Source organism: Pseudopipra pipra, chromosome 6 (assembly GCF_036250125.1).
Source record: "Pseudopipra pipra isolate bDixPip1 chromosome 6, bDixPip1.hap1, whole genome shotgun sequence".
In the NCBI taxonomy this organism is placed as follows: domain Eukaryota; kingdom Metazoa; phylum Chordata; class Aves; order Passeriformes; family Pipridae; genus Pseudopipra; species Pseudopipra pipra.
Window position 1 is genome coordinate 50357515 of NC_087554.1, and position 17239 is coordinate 50374753.

At 38.7% G+C, this 17239-nt stretch overlaps 2 protein-coding genes across 5 annotated transcripts in view; one reads left to right on the forward strand and one right to left on the reverse strand.

Moving 5' to 3' along the window:
- Window positions 1–17186, reverse strand: part of DICER1 (dicer 1, ribonuclease III) — an 82108-nt gene extending 64922 nt beyond the window's left edge. For 3 of the 4 annotated variants that reach the window (XM_064659070.1, XM_064659067.1, XM_064659066.1), the window contains exon 1: window positions 16849–16982. The gene's annotated coding sequence lies outside the window, so the exon portion shown is untranslated. Of the gene's footprint in view, window positions 1–16848; window positions 16983–17075 lie in introns of those variants that run through there. The other variant, XM_064659068.1, reaches the window with a different exon arrangement.
- Window positions 750–17200, forward strand: LOC135416742 (proline-rich protein HaeIII subfamily 1-like). Its single transcript, XM_064660063.1, has 2 exons — window positions 750–974; window positions 16499–17200. Exons 1-2 carry the CDS (start codon window positions 750–752, stop codon window positions 17198–17200), a joined length of 927 nt encoding a protein of 308 aa, XP_064516133.1.
- The last annotated feature ends 39 nt before the right edge of the window (window positions 17201–17239 follow it).

Below are 17239 nucleotides of genomic sequence, written 5' to 3' on the forward strand. Positions count from 1 at the left end.
AAAAATGTGGTTTTCCCAGAAAACAAAATAAACAGTTATTGTTTTATTTTACAACAAGAATACAAAAGGAGTGCAGCACAGAAAATCTGATGAATACTGCATTCATGTATAAAATAGACCTACAAAAATTTTATTCCCAGGGCTACATTTAAAATTCTTGTTTGCAGCATACATAAATATATCCTTTTTTCACGACAAAATACAGCAAATTACTGCTAGGATGCAGTAAGTAGAACTTAGATTTATTATAACATGTTCCTGTTATGCCTAGGTTATTCATTTATTCACTGCCTCTAAACATGAACGAAAATATGTATTCCACTCAACCAGAAAATAACCTAATAACAGAAAACTGCCACATCCACGGTAAAAATACAGAAATATACTCCCCACTATATTTGCAAGAAAAGCTAAAAGGAACAATATAGCATTTGGCTACCCCAGCATAAAGCAAACACGAACAGAAAAAAAGGCTCAACCCTTGCCAGTAAACCTAATGCCATGTGTGGCTTCACAGAGCAAATTTACTTTACTGCCTAATCGCAGATGGCAAACACAAAGCACCCAGATCAGTAGGTAAGATCTGGAAAACCAAAACGTATGTAATTCTCCACCAACCCAAACCGCTTCCTTTGGCACATCAAAGCCGAGAGCCAGAAGACCGCGGCTTTAATCAATCGATCGGCAGGCAGGAATTACAGTGGGCCCTTTGAATGCCAACCCAAAACCAGACAGGCCGCATTCCTGAGATGCAGTCAAGGTCTAGTACAAAACAGCGAGCGTGTATCGCATTAGCATCTAAATGGCCTTGGTGCACCCGCTCAGACAAAGCCTGGTGCGGTGTGGCCGATCCTTCCCGATCCCTCCCGCTGCCGGCCGCGGGCACCTGCCGCCGGGATGGCCCTGGGGACAGCGGCACAGCCCGGGGCTGCCCAGCACTGAGCAGCCCACACGCTGGAGCCCCAGCCGGCAAGGTTGTTTTTACCACATTAAGAAGAAAAATTAATTGATATAAAAAATTTTGCTCCGTAGTGTCCGGGCATCTTGTTAAAAACAAGCAAAAGGGACAAAAAGGAAAAATGAATTACATAATTACATTTTAGAAACTTATTTTTAGCAATGTCAATGTGTGCTATCAAACAGCAATGCTACCCTTTTTTTTTTAATGTTACATTTTCTTCTAAGAGCTCAAAATTCACATATTTTTTCAACGGGTAGAACGTGAGAGTTCCAAGATAACGAGCAGCTACTTGGAGAATCTTAACTCCAAGACACACCACAAACACAACAAACACTCGAAGAAAAAAGCACCAACATGAAAAAAAAATCGGTTCCTATTAAGACATCAAGAGAAGCATCCAGGAAGTGACACAGCAGGTACTTCTGCAAATCTCCAGCACTCTAAAAATCTGCAAGCAAACCACGAGTTACTTCTGCAAACCTCAGCCAAGATCTTCAAGTATCTTGGCTATTTGCTACTGAAACACTTGCTAATGCAAAAACCAGGTATCTGAATATACCAGAGGATACAAACAAATCAACAGGTTTTATTTTTATTTCATGGGTTTGGAATTCAGCCCTTGAAAATAATCACATTCATATGATGTCCAACTTGCTATCAAAAAAGGATGACTAAAATTTAGAGTAAAAGACCTGCTGTAACACTACAAGCAACTGATTGAATCTGAAACACAGATTATCGAAGTTCTTGTGCTTGAATATGCAATTCTCTCCATCAAATAAATCATTACTTAAACTGTTAACAACTTGAAAATGAAGTTATCTTGCAAGAAGTTCTACGCAATTGGGCTCTTAAGCTCTCAATAGAGCTATGATAAAGTGAATAATCTCCATACAAATACAAATGAATTCCAGCGTGAACCCAACTCCTGCATTATCAAAAGGGGGTAAGGTAAAAACTGCCATTATGACTGGGAGGAAAAAGTCCTTCTGGGCTGGTATCCTGTCTCTCTATAATTACAGCTGGTTGCAGATGCTGGGGGCAGGGGTGACTATAAAACAGGACTTATCCTTCTCTTCCATGTGTTATTCCAGTAACTTCACATTTCACGTTTTTCTTTGGTTTATTGTGATCCAAACAATCGAGTTAGTCAGAAACAACAGTACAAACTTCTTTCTGCCTCAGATTAACTCCAAAACAAAATACTCTTAGCATCCAAGGAACTAAGCCTTCTCCATACAAGCCAGGTAAAAAAAATTACACTAAGGGCACACACTTCTCTAAATAAAAAAAATCTGAGTTATACAAGCACTCTGAAAAACATTTATTAGATTTAAACTTATTAGAATTAAATTATGCCACATATTTAATTCGAGTTTTTTCAAGCCACTGCATAGAAAAATCACAGGTAAATTTACAGATTCTAATTTATAGGTACTATCATATCAGTATCACAAGTAGGGATAAGTGATCATATCCATGCATTTCTTTATCATTTGGTACTTTACCTGGGTACCAAATTAATTACTTGTGATGATTTACTTTATTTAAAGGTTATGTTCAAGCCTTTCAGGCACCTATGTCTTTCGACAGGAAGGCAATTAAGCAGACATTAGGGCAGGGATTTCTCTCTTCCCCAATTTGGGGGCAAGCTGTGAGGCAAGTACAGTTCCAAAGCATTAATTATTCTTGCTTAGGATAAGTAAAAGCAGCAGCTGTCCCCTGAATATAACCCCATGTGGAGACTTCAATCCCATTATTTGCATAAACATAAACCCTTTCTCTCCATGTGGCTAAAAGTCAAGCTCCCCATATTCAACAGCTCTGTTATCTCTGTGCCACAACATCAAAAATTACTAAGTGTTCTACATTACAAAAGGCTTTCTCTGAAGTCAGTAATTGCATCATGCAACACCAACAGATACTTGGATTTTAAATAAAGCTCTAAAACTTCTACCAACTCTAAAATGAGAGTTTGAATCTCCTATAAGTTGGTCATAATATCAAGTTAAGTATCACCCAAGAACCAATGTACGAATTCCAGCCTTAGATCACCCCAAAAAAGTGTTCCTTATTAACTGTGCAAACTAACTCTTCCGAGTGCAATCTTAAAATGCACAAGTATTATATATTAGTTAGCACATTATTTATTCCATATTTTAAGCTTTGTAGTTTTTAATGTCTTCCTAAAAAGGAAAGACTTCTCAGCAATTACACTACTAGTCTTCACATGTTCTTACCCTGCGAAAAACTTGCGGAATTTTCTTTTATGTGAAGCTGGGATGAAGTAAAGTTCATAAAAATATGTAGCATAAAGAAACTATTTTTGCTCCCAAATTCAGAAGACAGTCAAAGCTCCACCGATACCACAGAATCCAATCTCCACAGAGAGAACACCAGAAGGGAGAAAAAAAACCCACAGCAAACAAAAAACATACTTGGTTCTTTCATTTTATTGAAGGAAAAAATGTGAATAATTTCTAAGACATTTCCATAGGGGCCCTGCTTCTGGTTTTTTTACTTTTTTCTTTTGGAATATGTAAGAATGTCTAAAGGTGAAGATGCTGCCCAGTAAAGCGGTCAACATCAGATCAGCCCTAGAGATATTTAACAGATGTGTAGATGTGGCACTTAGGAACATGGTTTAGTATGGACTTGGCAGTATTACATTGATGGTTGGATCTTATAGTTCTTTTCCAATCTAAATGCTGTGAAATTCTATAGTTCTATGAAAATGCTCTGTGGCGTACAAACAGTGTTTCAAGGACTCTCAGAGAAGATGAACAGAATTTCCCATGATGGCAAGAATGTGCATGATTGTAAAATGATCTGAATTAACTGCAAAATGGAAAAGATACTGTTATTTCCCTCCATGTAAATACATGCATTTAGAATACAACATGAGCATTCTTTTAATTTTTTTTCAGTTAAATAAACTGCAGCAGAACGTATCAATTAACAATTTTAATTTTTTTTAATGCATCAATCTTCATTTTTCAGTATTGTCCAATAAAGCCAAGATTTGTATACTATCTGGGGTTCCAAAGTGGTGAGAAGTCATAAATATTACATTTTATCAGTATAAAGCTTGAAGCCTCATGCAGTATTCTCATATCACATGTTATCTGTAGCACTGTTGACCTTCCAGAACAACTGACGTGATACTGACACTGAATCAGATATATTCAAGAATTTACTTGGCAAAAAGGTAGTGATGGGAGAGCTGAAGTCCTTATCTAAGATAAAGTGGTAAAAAATAACAGTACAAGATGAGACATACTTGTTTTGTGTATTGTCAGTCCTGAAGTAGAGGTAGAAAAAACTAGAATGGTTTGCAAAGATTTGAGGATTTCTTCTTGTGCTGAGTAACTTAAAAGTTTTCATTGATGATAAAAACCTTTATTTTTAACAGATGTCTAAAATGGAAGTCTTAGGTTTAGGAGTAAATATGGAGTCATGACTGAATTAAAAAAATAAAAATACTCAAGATCCACAAAACCCAACTGGAACAGCTTCCTCTCCCCAGTATGTGGGGTTATAGGAGTCTAAATATTGACTGAGAAGCTTTATATTTTAAAGCTTTTTTCCCTCCTTTGAAAGCCTTTCCCATTCTGATCAACTAGGAAAGGCAGAACAAGGTTGAACAGATAAACCCCCAACCATGTCAGTTGTGAACTAATTGGTTCAAAAGGGTCCTGTTGCTCCAACACTGCTGCAACTGAGCACCACTAACCCCTGCAGGGCACAGACCCAAATCAGAAAACAGACCCGTTCCTGATTCATCCATCTCTCAAACTTCCACAGAAGCAGAGTGAATGCAAGATAAAAAAAGGAAAAGTTGAGATAAAATAGGTATCCTTGAGAGAGTTCTCTCAATGTATATTAATAGGTATCTGTCTCTAATGCCAAGTCTACATTACAGTTTTGAGTCCTTTCAGTCCTTTTCAGCCCAGTGCAGCATTAGTCCTATTTTCCACATTAGCTCTGCACGTTACATTTATTGTGATGGATACTCTTACTATGTGGCTAAAAAACAGTATCCAAGTTGTTCCTCCTCGTGGAATGATAAACCAGCTTGTTTCAGTTTTTGAAGCTTTTCTTGCTACTATGACTTTAAAAGAAAGGGAGGTAGAGGGGGAGGTAATTATTTTACCCTTCATTTCTTAGAATGGAGCAAAAGCTATTCCTGCATATATGCAAAAGTATTCCCAGCTATGTAAATGAAAGGATTGTTCCAGACAAAATTAAGTTGTGGTTTACTGAATACAACATTTACCAAATATTCATTTAATGATTATAGAGGTAGATTAGAAGGAAAGATAATGAAATTATTGTTAAACAATTACACTTTTTTGTATTATTATCTAAAATTACTCAGGCCTAAGTAATAACTTTCAGGCATTAAATCCCTGAAAGTGGTACAGTTGATGGCTTCTGACACTAGTTTGGGTTCTGGAAGCAATGTAACTAAGTTAATACAGTACTGGACCTGCCAATTATCTCTTCTGCCAAGCACAACTCAGAATTAATATATTCCTATGGTTGTTTCAATTCCAGATCCTGTCTGTATAGCTGGCACAATACTGCATTGAAAAAGACACATGTATCTACAGGACCCTGGTCCAGCCATCAGTCAAAGAGAGTTACTTCCTTCTGTAATACTAAAACACAGTCCTGTAATTCAATCACTTGTGAACTACATTTTTAGGGCAGAATATAAACATACAACTTTGAGTTGAGACTTTTTTTCTAAAAATAACAGTAGATCTTCCTTTATCTGGAATTACCAGCTCCACGAGCACTGGTTATCAAAAAATAGAAAATATTAATTCAAAGAAAGAATCCTTTTCTTACCATGTTAGCTGTAGTTTGCACAGAAGTTGCCTAACCATCAATCATTATGTCTGGTATCATTTAATAACCAGAAGTATAGCAGCAGACGTTTTACAGGTTGCTGATTGCAGCAACATTCAGTAGCCAACATCAAACAACCATCAGCAAAAACTCTGAGGCATTTTCTTATTTCATTAGTTCTCAGTTTTCAGAAAAAAATGAGGCCAAATTCTGTGAGGTTGACCTGACAGCTGCATCAGCAGAGCCTGATATAGCTCCCCTTTCTGCTGGTGTCCTAAGGTTCTACTCTGGATACATTAAGACCTACCAAAAAAAAAAAAAAATAGTGACAGCCTGGCAGGTAACATTCTGACCGAGATGACAGCAGAATGAGACAAGTGGTGGAACATATCTCCACCATTCTGAACCTGGGAAAGTTCAGATTCACACACAATCTTTTGCAGTTCTCACTGTATCATTCCTCAAGTCTGGGCAGCTCTGTAAACACTTCAATTCTTTCACTTAACAATGAGAACTGGACTAGGAGTACTTTCTCACTCTCATTTATCCTCACAGTACCCTGCAGATGACCAATTCCAGGTCAGACTATGTTTCTCCAGAGGTCCATCAAATCCAGACTCTCTGAAGGCATCCATGAAGCAGCACAGCACAGAAGTGGAGATCAGGGCCGCTGTAATGAATACACAGCCAGATATGTTGGATCAGAAGCAGCACTGCCAGCATTTAAGTGACAAAGAACTCAATCTAGTTGTGAAGGAAAGGAGCAAGTTTCTAGAAGCAAACCAGAAAACACGAATGCGATCAAAGTCTTGGAAAAGCAGAGATACTTCAGATTAAAAAAAAACAAGCCACCTTACTAAAATTTTGTCTTTAGATACCAAATAATTTTGCTTAAAACCAGGGTGATAATCAAGCATTTTAAAGTCAATTATTTCACTATTAACATCCCAAAACACCAAGTCCAACTAAATCAGAGGCATTAACACCCCTAATTTAATCTTGATTTATATTGGTTAGGCTTACATATAAAGTTGTTGCATAACCACCCTTTCTATCAGTTAGGAACTTATCTTGCTTTTATAGCTTTCTTTATAAACAAGTGCGTACATATTGATATCATTTGATTCACAACCACCAAATACAGGCATCTGATTAACAAGGAGAACAGCATCACAGCCATTAACATTCAAGTAATCACAGCATTTAGCTTACTAATTGGTATATTTAATTACATAGAACAATTTTCTCCCTGCATACTACAGTGTATCTGGAAAGAATTTACACCTTAATTCATGCAAACATATCTTACATTTTTCATAATAATAAATAAAAAACTTTAAATTATGCAGAATAAATATTTAAATACAACTGGCTTTCAATTTCATTGACTAATAATTTGCTTCTATCAGCTAATGAGCTGCTTATTTGAGTAGGCATACACAGATGCACTAAGATGCCCAAAGAGGCAGATAATTGATTAGTATGACTTTCACAATTACTTAAGCAGATTACATTCCTAACTTTCAATGGAGATTTCCCTCTTCTTTCTCAGAACTGCTTTCTCAACACTGAACAACAGGAAATCTCTCACTTCTCTTCAATTAATTACTTTAAAAATGGCCATTTTCATAATATCATACTTTACAATTCAAGCTACCTCAGCATCTTCCAAATACATACTAAAAATGCTGAAAAAGCATCCATAGGCTGTAAGTCTAGGCCTCTAAGACTTGCAAGAGAAATACAGTTTTGAAATGAAATTTTAAAGGTATATAATTTTTACAAGTTTGACCTTGCTGCACAGACAAGTGGTTAGACACACTTAGACTAATCAACTAAAGCAATGAAGCTATTTCAAAAAGTACAAGTGTGTTAAACTCTTATGAACAAGCTGTCACTGAGAAGAGTGACCTTATTACTCCTCTTCTAGTCCGATTAAACACGTGGCATATGCAGAAGTTTAATGTACCATCATTTCACTAGATTGATATTTCATTTTAGCTTCTCGAATATGCTTATAAAAATCTGTAGTTGGCTGTACAGTCAAAGTAATCACAGAAGAAACATATCTCTGATGCAGACAAAACATAGGAAAGTCACTTTACATTTTATCGCTTCCCTTTCATTTTCACTCAGCAGTAAGACAAAATGCTGTATGATAAAAGGTTCCCAGGCCTCACTTTAACATGCATTTAACGTGGGAAGGTTAAACACCCAAGAGCATCACTCTTACTCTTAAATCTATACATTGTCTCCTCAATTGTTTCCAGGTAATTTGTGACCACACCTAGAGTCAGACAATAACAACAAAATGAAAGAAATCACACAGAATAAACTGTTTCTTAGATGAAATGATCTTACTAATTCAATTTACCATAAAACTTTAGAAATGAAGATTAACAACCAATACCACAGCCTGGGGGTACACAGTTAAGGGGTTTTTTTCTAGGCAGAAATGCCATCTAAAATGCATGGCAAGCTACAGCCCAAGATCCAGCCTATGCTCCTCACAGGCCTAACAGGTAAAAGAATTTACTGTTTTGAGTAGCACCTCCATGATCATGTACCCCCTAATTAGAATGCAAACTTTTACAGAATCTATTTTATATTAAGGTTTGCTGGCTTTATCTTTTCAATTAACCCTCTAGACAGTCACATAATAACAACTGAAAATATTTCTGCATTAAGTATTGGCTACCACTTCATATAAAAATTACACATACAGTCAACCAATATTCTTAGAAGTATGCTTGTGAACTTGAACTCGTAAATATTGTTTATCCTATAAATCCAACAGGAAACAAGAGTTGAGTTTAGCCCATACTTGAAGCGCTCAACTGGTAACATTGAGAAGCACACTGTTTACATTTTGGATATTCTTGACTAAAGATCTAATATAGCCAGTTAAGATACATCACCATTCAATTATATACGATATCAAAAACATATCTAAGATGTACCACCATTTAATTACATGTTTTAACAAAAACAGCGGACAATTTTCACCACAAAATTGAGTTTAGCCAATGGAAAAAAAAATTCCAAAACCATGGTCTGGAAAATTTGTATAGCCTAGGCCCACCCCTAGTTCTACTCTGAAGGCAAATTTATGGGGTGGGGAGAAACATCTCACTCAAGCTGTGGAGAAAAAAAATCAGGAAGTTTTCCTGATTTACAAAGGTAACTTGCGTCTCTCAAATAGTCCAACTTGTTACTTTTTAACTTCCGACATAATTATATAATGACTTCTGCTCTGGATAGTCTGGGTTCCCAATGTTTTGATTTCAAAGGAAGGATTACAAATCTCTACCAGGTTGATGGTGAACAAACTAGGGAGTTATTCTGTTTTGATTTGGGTTTTGTTTGGCGGAATGGTGGTTGGTTTTAGGGGGTTTGTTTTTTTAAATCAGGACAATGATTTCCCCTGCCCTCACTAAAATATAAGCACTTTCAAAACCTTTTAAAGCTAATCAAATTATACCCAAAAACTTGAACATATAATTACAAAAAACCCTCATCCCATCACTTTCATAAGAATAGAAAACTGGATAAAGGAAACATTCATTTTTTATGTTATTAGGCGTTGATTTGTATCTGATTTACTACTGTCTTGGAACATATAATCAACTACATTTGAGGAAAAATGGAAAATAAGTCCTAGAATTTTAAGCAGTTTCTTGTACAGATCCCTAATTACGGAGTCACAACTCCAAATTACCACTAGCTAAAAATGAGAGGTTTTAAACTAGGCATAACTTCAGATCTGAAGTTTCCCAAGCTAACAGCTACAGTTTAAGTGTTCTATCTCAACTACTACACTACAGTTGTTGTTACCTTTGCTAAGAAGCAGCTCATACCTCAGAACAGTACTCGCTAAAGAAGTGTCATTAAATCCAATTGTATTTTTATTCCACTTTCATAACATAATGTAAGGTTTTTTCCCCCACTTTGGTTCATATCCTAGATTTTCCACAGCTGACTTTCATACACAAAACAACAAGATTACTGTAATAACATACCTGTTTATAACAGAAGCTATTAACAATAAGTGAGAAAGTAGACAGATGAGAAAAACGTGAAGCAATTATTCCAATTAATAGGTGAGAAAAGTCAGTATTCATAAAGGAACACAAGTGGAAAGTGGTATTTTGGATTAGTTTTCATGAGACTGCAGATTCAATCTGATGGCAACCTAGTGCTAGATGAAGCAGCCCCACTGTCACTGCTCCTTCTCTAACAGCTTTGACAATTGCCTGACTCTCTGGGAGAAAACTCGTTCAGCATGCTACAACCAAGTGGGTTTTTTTTTCCCTTGACCTAGGCAAGTTTTCTCCTGGTACAGCAAGCTGAATTAAGTAGCTGATGGGAATCAGAGGAGTATTAGAGCTGGCATGAGGAGAAGGTTGTCATCCATTTTGACAGCCACTTGACTGCCTACATTACAGAAAACAAGGAAATTGGATTCAACACGTTTTTGGCTGTCATTTAAAATCACACACCAGCTTCTCTTCTCTACTGCCAACTGTTGCTGAATGGTGTTACACTAATGACAATAAACCTAAAACTTCCAAATCCAAAACTTCTGGCTGTGTAGTCCATAACTATTTGAATGGTGCAAAAGGAAACAGAGACCGCAGACAGCAGTAACAGGATGAACTGATAAAAGGTTTTAACAACTATTAATAGCTGGCAGTCAATGTACACATTAGAAGCATTATTGGCATACAACTCCAAATGCTTGCCAGAAATCAGCACCTGCTTCATCATTATGCCAGTCACTACATTTCCCTAAAATCATTCAATAATTCCTTGCAGACCCTCATACAGTAGGATGGTCAATAGACAGTTTTAATAAATCATCAATTTTGTCACTAGAAACTCATCTTCTATTCAGTTTAGGCAATACAGTCTTGAGAAGACCATTTTCCAGACAATTTAGTATTAATCAAGGCAGGTTTAACTTCTCAACTTTGACACAGCAAAGTATTAACTATGCAAAGATTACTATAGGGAAAATTGCTCATCTCCTGGAAGCTGATTGTATGTCTTTCAAAGACCCAGGGAGCTCATAAATAGTTCTGGCATTCTTCCAGTTCTTTTTTCAATTAAATACTCGAAGGCAAAAATGCATTGCCTTCCTAAAACCTACACACTTCCTCCTCCAGAGCTTCATCACCTGTCACTGCTCAAACTCATTCCTATCAAATCCCTCCGCTGATGGTGTAGCCACACTTCTTTAGTGGAAGATTTCACTAACTCATAGTCTTTGTGATTAAACAGGAGACAAATCAACTGATCTATTCAGCATATAAACCTATGGACTTGAACACCTGGGTATACATTTATTTTTTATTTATAATCTTTGAAAGTACACAGACAGCTTCTTATTGCCCTGTCACAGCTTGTGATCTTTCTTTAGTGTCAATGAACCCATGAGGCCGACACTGACAGAGTTCCATATTCTCTAGAAATAATGAAGAAAAGGAAAACTTTCCCCACACGTTTTTTTTACAAGTAGCAGAAAATTGTAAGGCAGTGCATGAGACCTTGCTGACAGTAACTGTAGAAATAATGAAAGAGATAGAAAGATAATCCCATGGCTCTCAGTAACATGCTTCTGTCACTTCCCCCTTACAGTCTCTGCCATTCATGCTGATTCTGTTCATTACACTGGTAGAAAATATTCATATTCCAATTTTCTTCTTATTTTGTTTCCCTGTTTCACACACAGAAACAGGGAAGACTAAGTAGCAAGAAGAATAAATGACAAATACACACACATCTTCCTGGGGACTCAAAGAACATGCAGCAGAAACAGAGGTTCAAATATGGGTTTGTTTGGGGCTTTTTTTGTTTTGTTTTAAGAAGTAGTATACTTTTTCATGCTCATTATCCATCTCCAAGAGTAATTTGGTTTCTACAGTCTTGGAGGTCATTGAGACAGCACTGTGTCAGACAGCAAGAGCCACAAATCTTCAGGAACTGGGGAGAGGGGCATGTGATTCCCCCCCTCCCCCAAAAAATAATTTTTCACAGACCTCACATCACTTCTTAATAACTTTACATAGCAAGTTGCCAATACAGACACATAACTTTAGTGGAAAGATAGCAGAAGGTTGTGGGTCACTAAAAAAAATTGACTGATCAAAGCTTTAGGTTATATTGTAGGCATTTTCTTTCATTTTATGTCCTCTTCCAAAAACAAAAGCCATCAACCACAAAGGTATAGCAAGGCAGACAGGTTTGCCTGCTCAGAAATACAAAGCTTCAGTGAGGAATTAGAAGTCTTACTTGAGATTGATACCAGACACTAATATCCGGATTAAAGAAAATCAAATATAATCAATGAACATTATGAATTCATAAAACCCCAATTCATAAGTCAGCTTAAACATATTTAAATGTTTTAATGTACAGAGGCAAATATATACATCTAAAAACTGCCTTTTATTTACGCACTTGAAAGTTCAACTCAAAGGAGGGGGTGAAAACAAAGATACCTGAATTAACTTGCCAAAACCCAGTCAGTAAGGTAAATTAGGTCTTCTGAATCCTGGGAAACGTCCTAACCCCAGAGAACCTCTAGAAGTTTTTACTATCAGCTACAAGGCAACTTCACCTTCAGATAGGTGGGCCTTGCTCATTTCTTCTTGAACAAGAAAATATAGAGCAAAAAACACCATAAAAGGCCAGTAACAGTTAAAAGAAGCTGTAAGAAACCTGATCTAGATAAGAAACAAAGCAGACTTTCCAAATGAAAGAGCAACATGAATTGCAAAGGTAGCCAGCCCAGACATGCTTGCATAGCCAAATCATGTCAATGGAGTCAAACAAATTAACTACAAAAAGCAAGATGTATTTGCCTCACTTCCTAAGGAAAGGAGATTTATGCAGTCAGTAAGTGGGCAGGTCAAAAACTCTAATTCAGTTTTCAAAAATAGAAGATAAAAAAAAATTCAAAATTCTTATTTTCAAGGAGACCAATTATTATTACCACTACCCAGATACTTATCAGCACCTCAGCTGAGGAAAAGGCTGCTACATGGTCTGACAATTTATCAAGAATCAGATTCAAAAGGAGGAGACAGACACTGGCAATCAGTTTTTAATAATTCACAATATGGGGGGGGGGGTGTTGGGGTCACTTTTTTTGTGTGTGTGTCTGTGTACAAATGAAAAACCACCAGGATATTGGTAAACAATTTAAAACATCCAAAAAAATCCCAAGGCCAATTAAAACAGCCACAAACTTGTTTCCAGCAATCAGTCCTTCAAGTCAGCAGTCACCCTGCTGCATCTCAGATCTCTCACATTTATTCAAGGAATCCCAAGGAATTGATTCTTTATGAAGAATAACAGAATTAAAACACAGGCAGAAACAGATCATGCCTGCTTACATCACAGAAGTACAGAGCCACCGACATAAAGAGAAAGAAAGCACAGCAAACCAAGTTATTCTACTATCACGTATTACCAAAGATCAAGAGAGAACACTTTTGGTTCTTTCCCTTGGTAAGAAGGGACTCAAAAGTACCACCTACACCAACCAAAACACAGATCAGATTCACAAGTAAGTTGCACTTCAAGGAAAGGTCACGACAAGCGGTACTAAAGTCTCTTGGATCCAGGAGTGTTTATGAAAGGGGAAGTTGCTCTTCCTTCTTTTTCCCACCAGAAGGGGATTTCAACACCTGCAGCTGTGCAACAAGGCAAGCAAATTCCTTGATACTGGTTTCAGTTCTCTGCTTCTTGACCTCATAAATTTGAAGGTGACAAATGTCATGGAAAACTGATTTAACTAATGTAGTCTGCAAGATAGAGCAGAAATAACACGGGAATGTGAGAGATAATGCTCAACACACAAACTTGAAAAACTTTGATGTTACTAAGTAAGGTGTGTAAGATCTACCAAGAGTTCACCTAATATAATATCATGGCATACATTAAAGTGGGCACTGCTTTGTTATCTAGATTATGCATTCTAGAATGCTTGCTTTAATTACATTCCTAAATCCACCACATCCCCAAACGATCAACACAGTTTGAACACCAAACCTTGCCATTCCAATAAAGCCTGCAGTAACTTCAGCTAAAAAGTTAACTTTTAGTTTTTACTATGTATCAGGTTTCTTCTCTTCAGGTTTATCATGATACATATGAAAGTCACAAAAGGATAAAGGATGATAAAAAGATATCTGGAAGATGTAAAGAAAAATCATGCTTTCTGATCTACACCAACTATTCTTAGCCTTCAGAATAGAGTATTCTAAAAGCATACTGCACACAATTATACAGGCACTCCTGCTCTACACAATACTATAATTACACTTCTAGTTTCTTTAAAGGCAGCCACTTCCTAAAAAAATAAATAAATGAATAAAATCAAAGTTCTGTTATCAGTCTGAAGAAATTACTGCTGAACACATGAAGGTGATGGGATACAGATGGTCAGGGGTTATATAGCTAGGCATCAGGACACAGGAGCCAACAATCTAGCAGGCTCAGGGTACCCCCTAGTTTGTATCACCTACATGAGAGGAAAAAAAGGTCACAGAGAATTACAGAATAACAGAACAACCCATCTCAGAATGTTCTGATGTTCTACCTGCTGCCTGATAGACTTAACCTATGCCCCGAAATAAAAATCCTGTCTGTAGTCTGAGCACTTCCTATAATGCTCATCACCCCTAAAGCCTAGAATCCTTTACAAAATCTTTCTGAACTCTTGCTTTCACTGATACACTACAGCTTATCTAAAGAGAAATCAGTATTTCAGCTCTATTATCCATTTTACTAAATGAATCCTTGCTCTTCCAGGAAGAATATATGTGTTTGCATTTGGTTTTGCCAGTAATTGGCATTCAGTACAGATCAATGCACATTTAGTCAGTTCATACTGAAAGTAAACATGGGTCAAGTCCCGATACTTGGATTCTGATCAGCTGTGCTAAAGCAAATCCATTCACTTTGCTGAAAAACTGGCAAAGTACGTATTTTTAAAGTGGGAAATGAGAAACATCTATGGACTGCACAAAAAAATGGCAATATATTGGGTTTTTGAACTGCAGGGTTTGCTTTTTTCCTTCCTGTAGGCTACAGATGACCAAGGTATTTCTAGAAAAAAAAAAAAAGTAACTTCTAGAAAAACACTGGTGTAACATATCAGACAAAACAGTTCTGTTAGCTTCCCTCTACCAGTAACCAGTGGTGGACACGTATGAAACAGTATAATCACAGGGCAAGCAGGAGTACCATGGACCAGCCACCTTGCTGTTTGCCAAGACTGAAAAGATACTCCTGTTTTTATAGTCTCTGATGATTTTCAGTATAAATTAATAGATTCCACTTTCTTGTAAACTTCTGGCACTCCCAACAGGCTGCTGCACCACGTCTTTAGTTACGCACAGTGTAAAGGAGTATGGCATTTCTTTCCAATCTGTAGAACACAGAAATCTTTCAAAAACAGGGCAAACAAACAAACACTTCCTTATGCTACTTTTTTCATGACTCTCTGTTTCATGTCTGTTATCCCTTCACTGGTATGTCCTTCACCGGGTGAAAAGCTTCAGTCAATTTTCCATCTACCTTTCTCTAAGTTTAATACGGCCCTTTTAGGGTAGAAGAGAGATGAAGAGAAAATACCCAAGCTGCATTCAGTATTACATATATGGACTCAGAACAGATTTATACAGTGGCATATTGATGCCATTTCATTCTCAGTTAATCGTTAATTCTAGTATTCATCACGCTGTGATTGCCAAGTACTGAGCTGCCACTTTCACAGAACTGTATCACTAAGATGCTTTAAAGAACTGCAGTAGCTAATTCAGGGTCAACACTTCTGAATAAATATTTACGTAATTTTTAATTCTACAGATTAATTGATAAAGTAACAGTCCAATTACTAAACACTATACCTTCCAGCTGAAAACTTCTAGTAGCACCTTCAAAGGTCACAGACCACAATGTATCTTATAGAGACAGACAATGGGAAAGACTCTCTTAAGAGAAGAATTAAGAATAACTATGGCATAATAGAAATGAACTTCAGTTTGTGTCTGTATGAACTTGCTAAAACAAGCACCACCCAGCCTACTGAACACACACGTGCCATCAGCATTTCAGCAGAGCATCCAAAGCGGCTTATTTGAAGAAAACGCGTAAAACGGTGCAAATCGAGTGTCTGCAAAGTTAACTGTTTTGGTTCCCACGTTTAGGGAAACAAAAGAGAAAACAATCTCCCAATCTATGCACTTTCACCAGTTGAGTCCACCACATAACTTGAAGACCAGAACCTTAACACCAAAATACTCAGAACTCAGAATACTGATCACCATAAGTGCCAACATTCCTCGGACTATTTATTAGCTAGTAACTGAGATTCACCAGTCACTATGAGATTCACTTTTCTGAAACACTAATTTTTCCTTAAATATAATACACAAAAAAAATCCTTTTTTTTTTTTTAACAGGTATCAGTATCACAACCCTTTTTCTACTCATTCAGGCTACCTTACCTAACACAGCAACAAACTCCTGTGCAGTAATATCTATCTTTTTAACCTTTCTTTTTTCAACGCACAATCACACAGCACAACGTCTGCCTTCGTTTACACTGGAAGAGAATGGAAAGGAAGCAACGTGCGGAGCCACAGGAGTTTCTCACATCGCCTTTAACACCAGCGCTGCAGATTGGAAACTCCTTTACAACCCCCACCGCTCTCCTCGGGCCCACGAGGACACGGCGGGAGGGCCGCGGAGCCCCCGGGGGCGCTGAGCCCAGACAAAGCCGAGCGGGGCCGGGGCGCGGCCCGGCCGGGCGGGCCCCGCCACCGCCGGGGGAGCTGCCCGGGCCGACCCCGGGCCCGGGGCCAGTGCTGGGGCCGCCGGGGCGGAGGCGGGGCAGCGCTGCCCGGGCCCCGCGGGAGGGAGGAAAGCACCGCCGCCATCCCACCGCTCCGGGGCCGCGGGAGCTGCGGGCGCGACACACCCGCGCTCGGCCGCCATGCAGCTCCCGGGGGGCCATCTCCTACCTGCTCGGACGGGACCCAGCCCGGCGCTTCCCCCCACTACAGGCCGCGTCTCATTGTGCTCCTGCTGCCGCCGCCGCCATTTCCCCGCCGCCGCCGCCTCAGTCCCCGCAGCTGTCAGGTCCCTCCATTCACCTGGGCCCGGGACGGCCGCCCCCTCCCTCCCTTCCCCCCGCGCTACGGCCGGCGCTACGCAAACGGAGCGCCGCCCCCGCCCCTCCCGCCCGTACCAACGGGGGCCGCCCAGCGCCCGCGGCGCAACCCCGCTCCGAGAATGCCGCCCTGCGCAGACCGCACGCTCCGCATTCCCCACGCGATGAGAGGAGCCCGGCGATTGGCTGCCGGGGCCGGGTAAAAGGTGAAAGGTTCGCGAGGCGGCCAATGGGACAGCGGG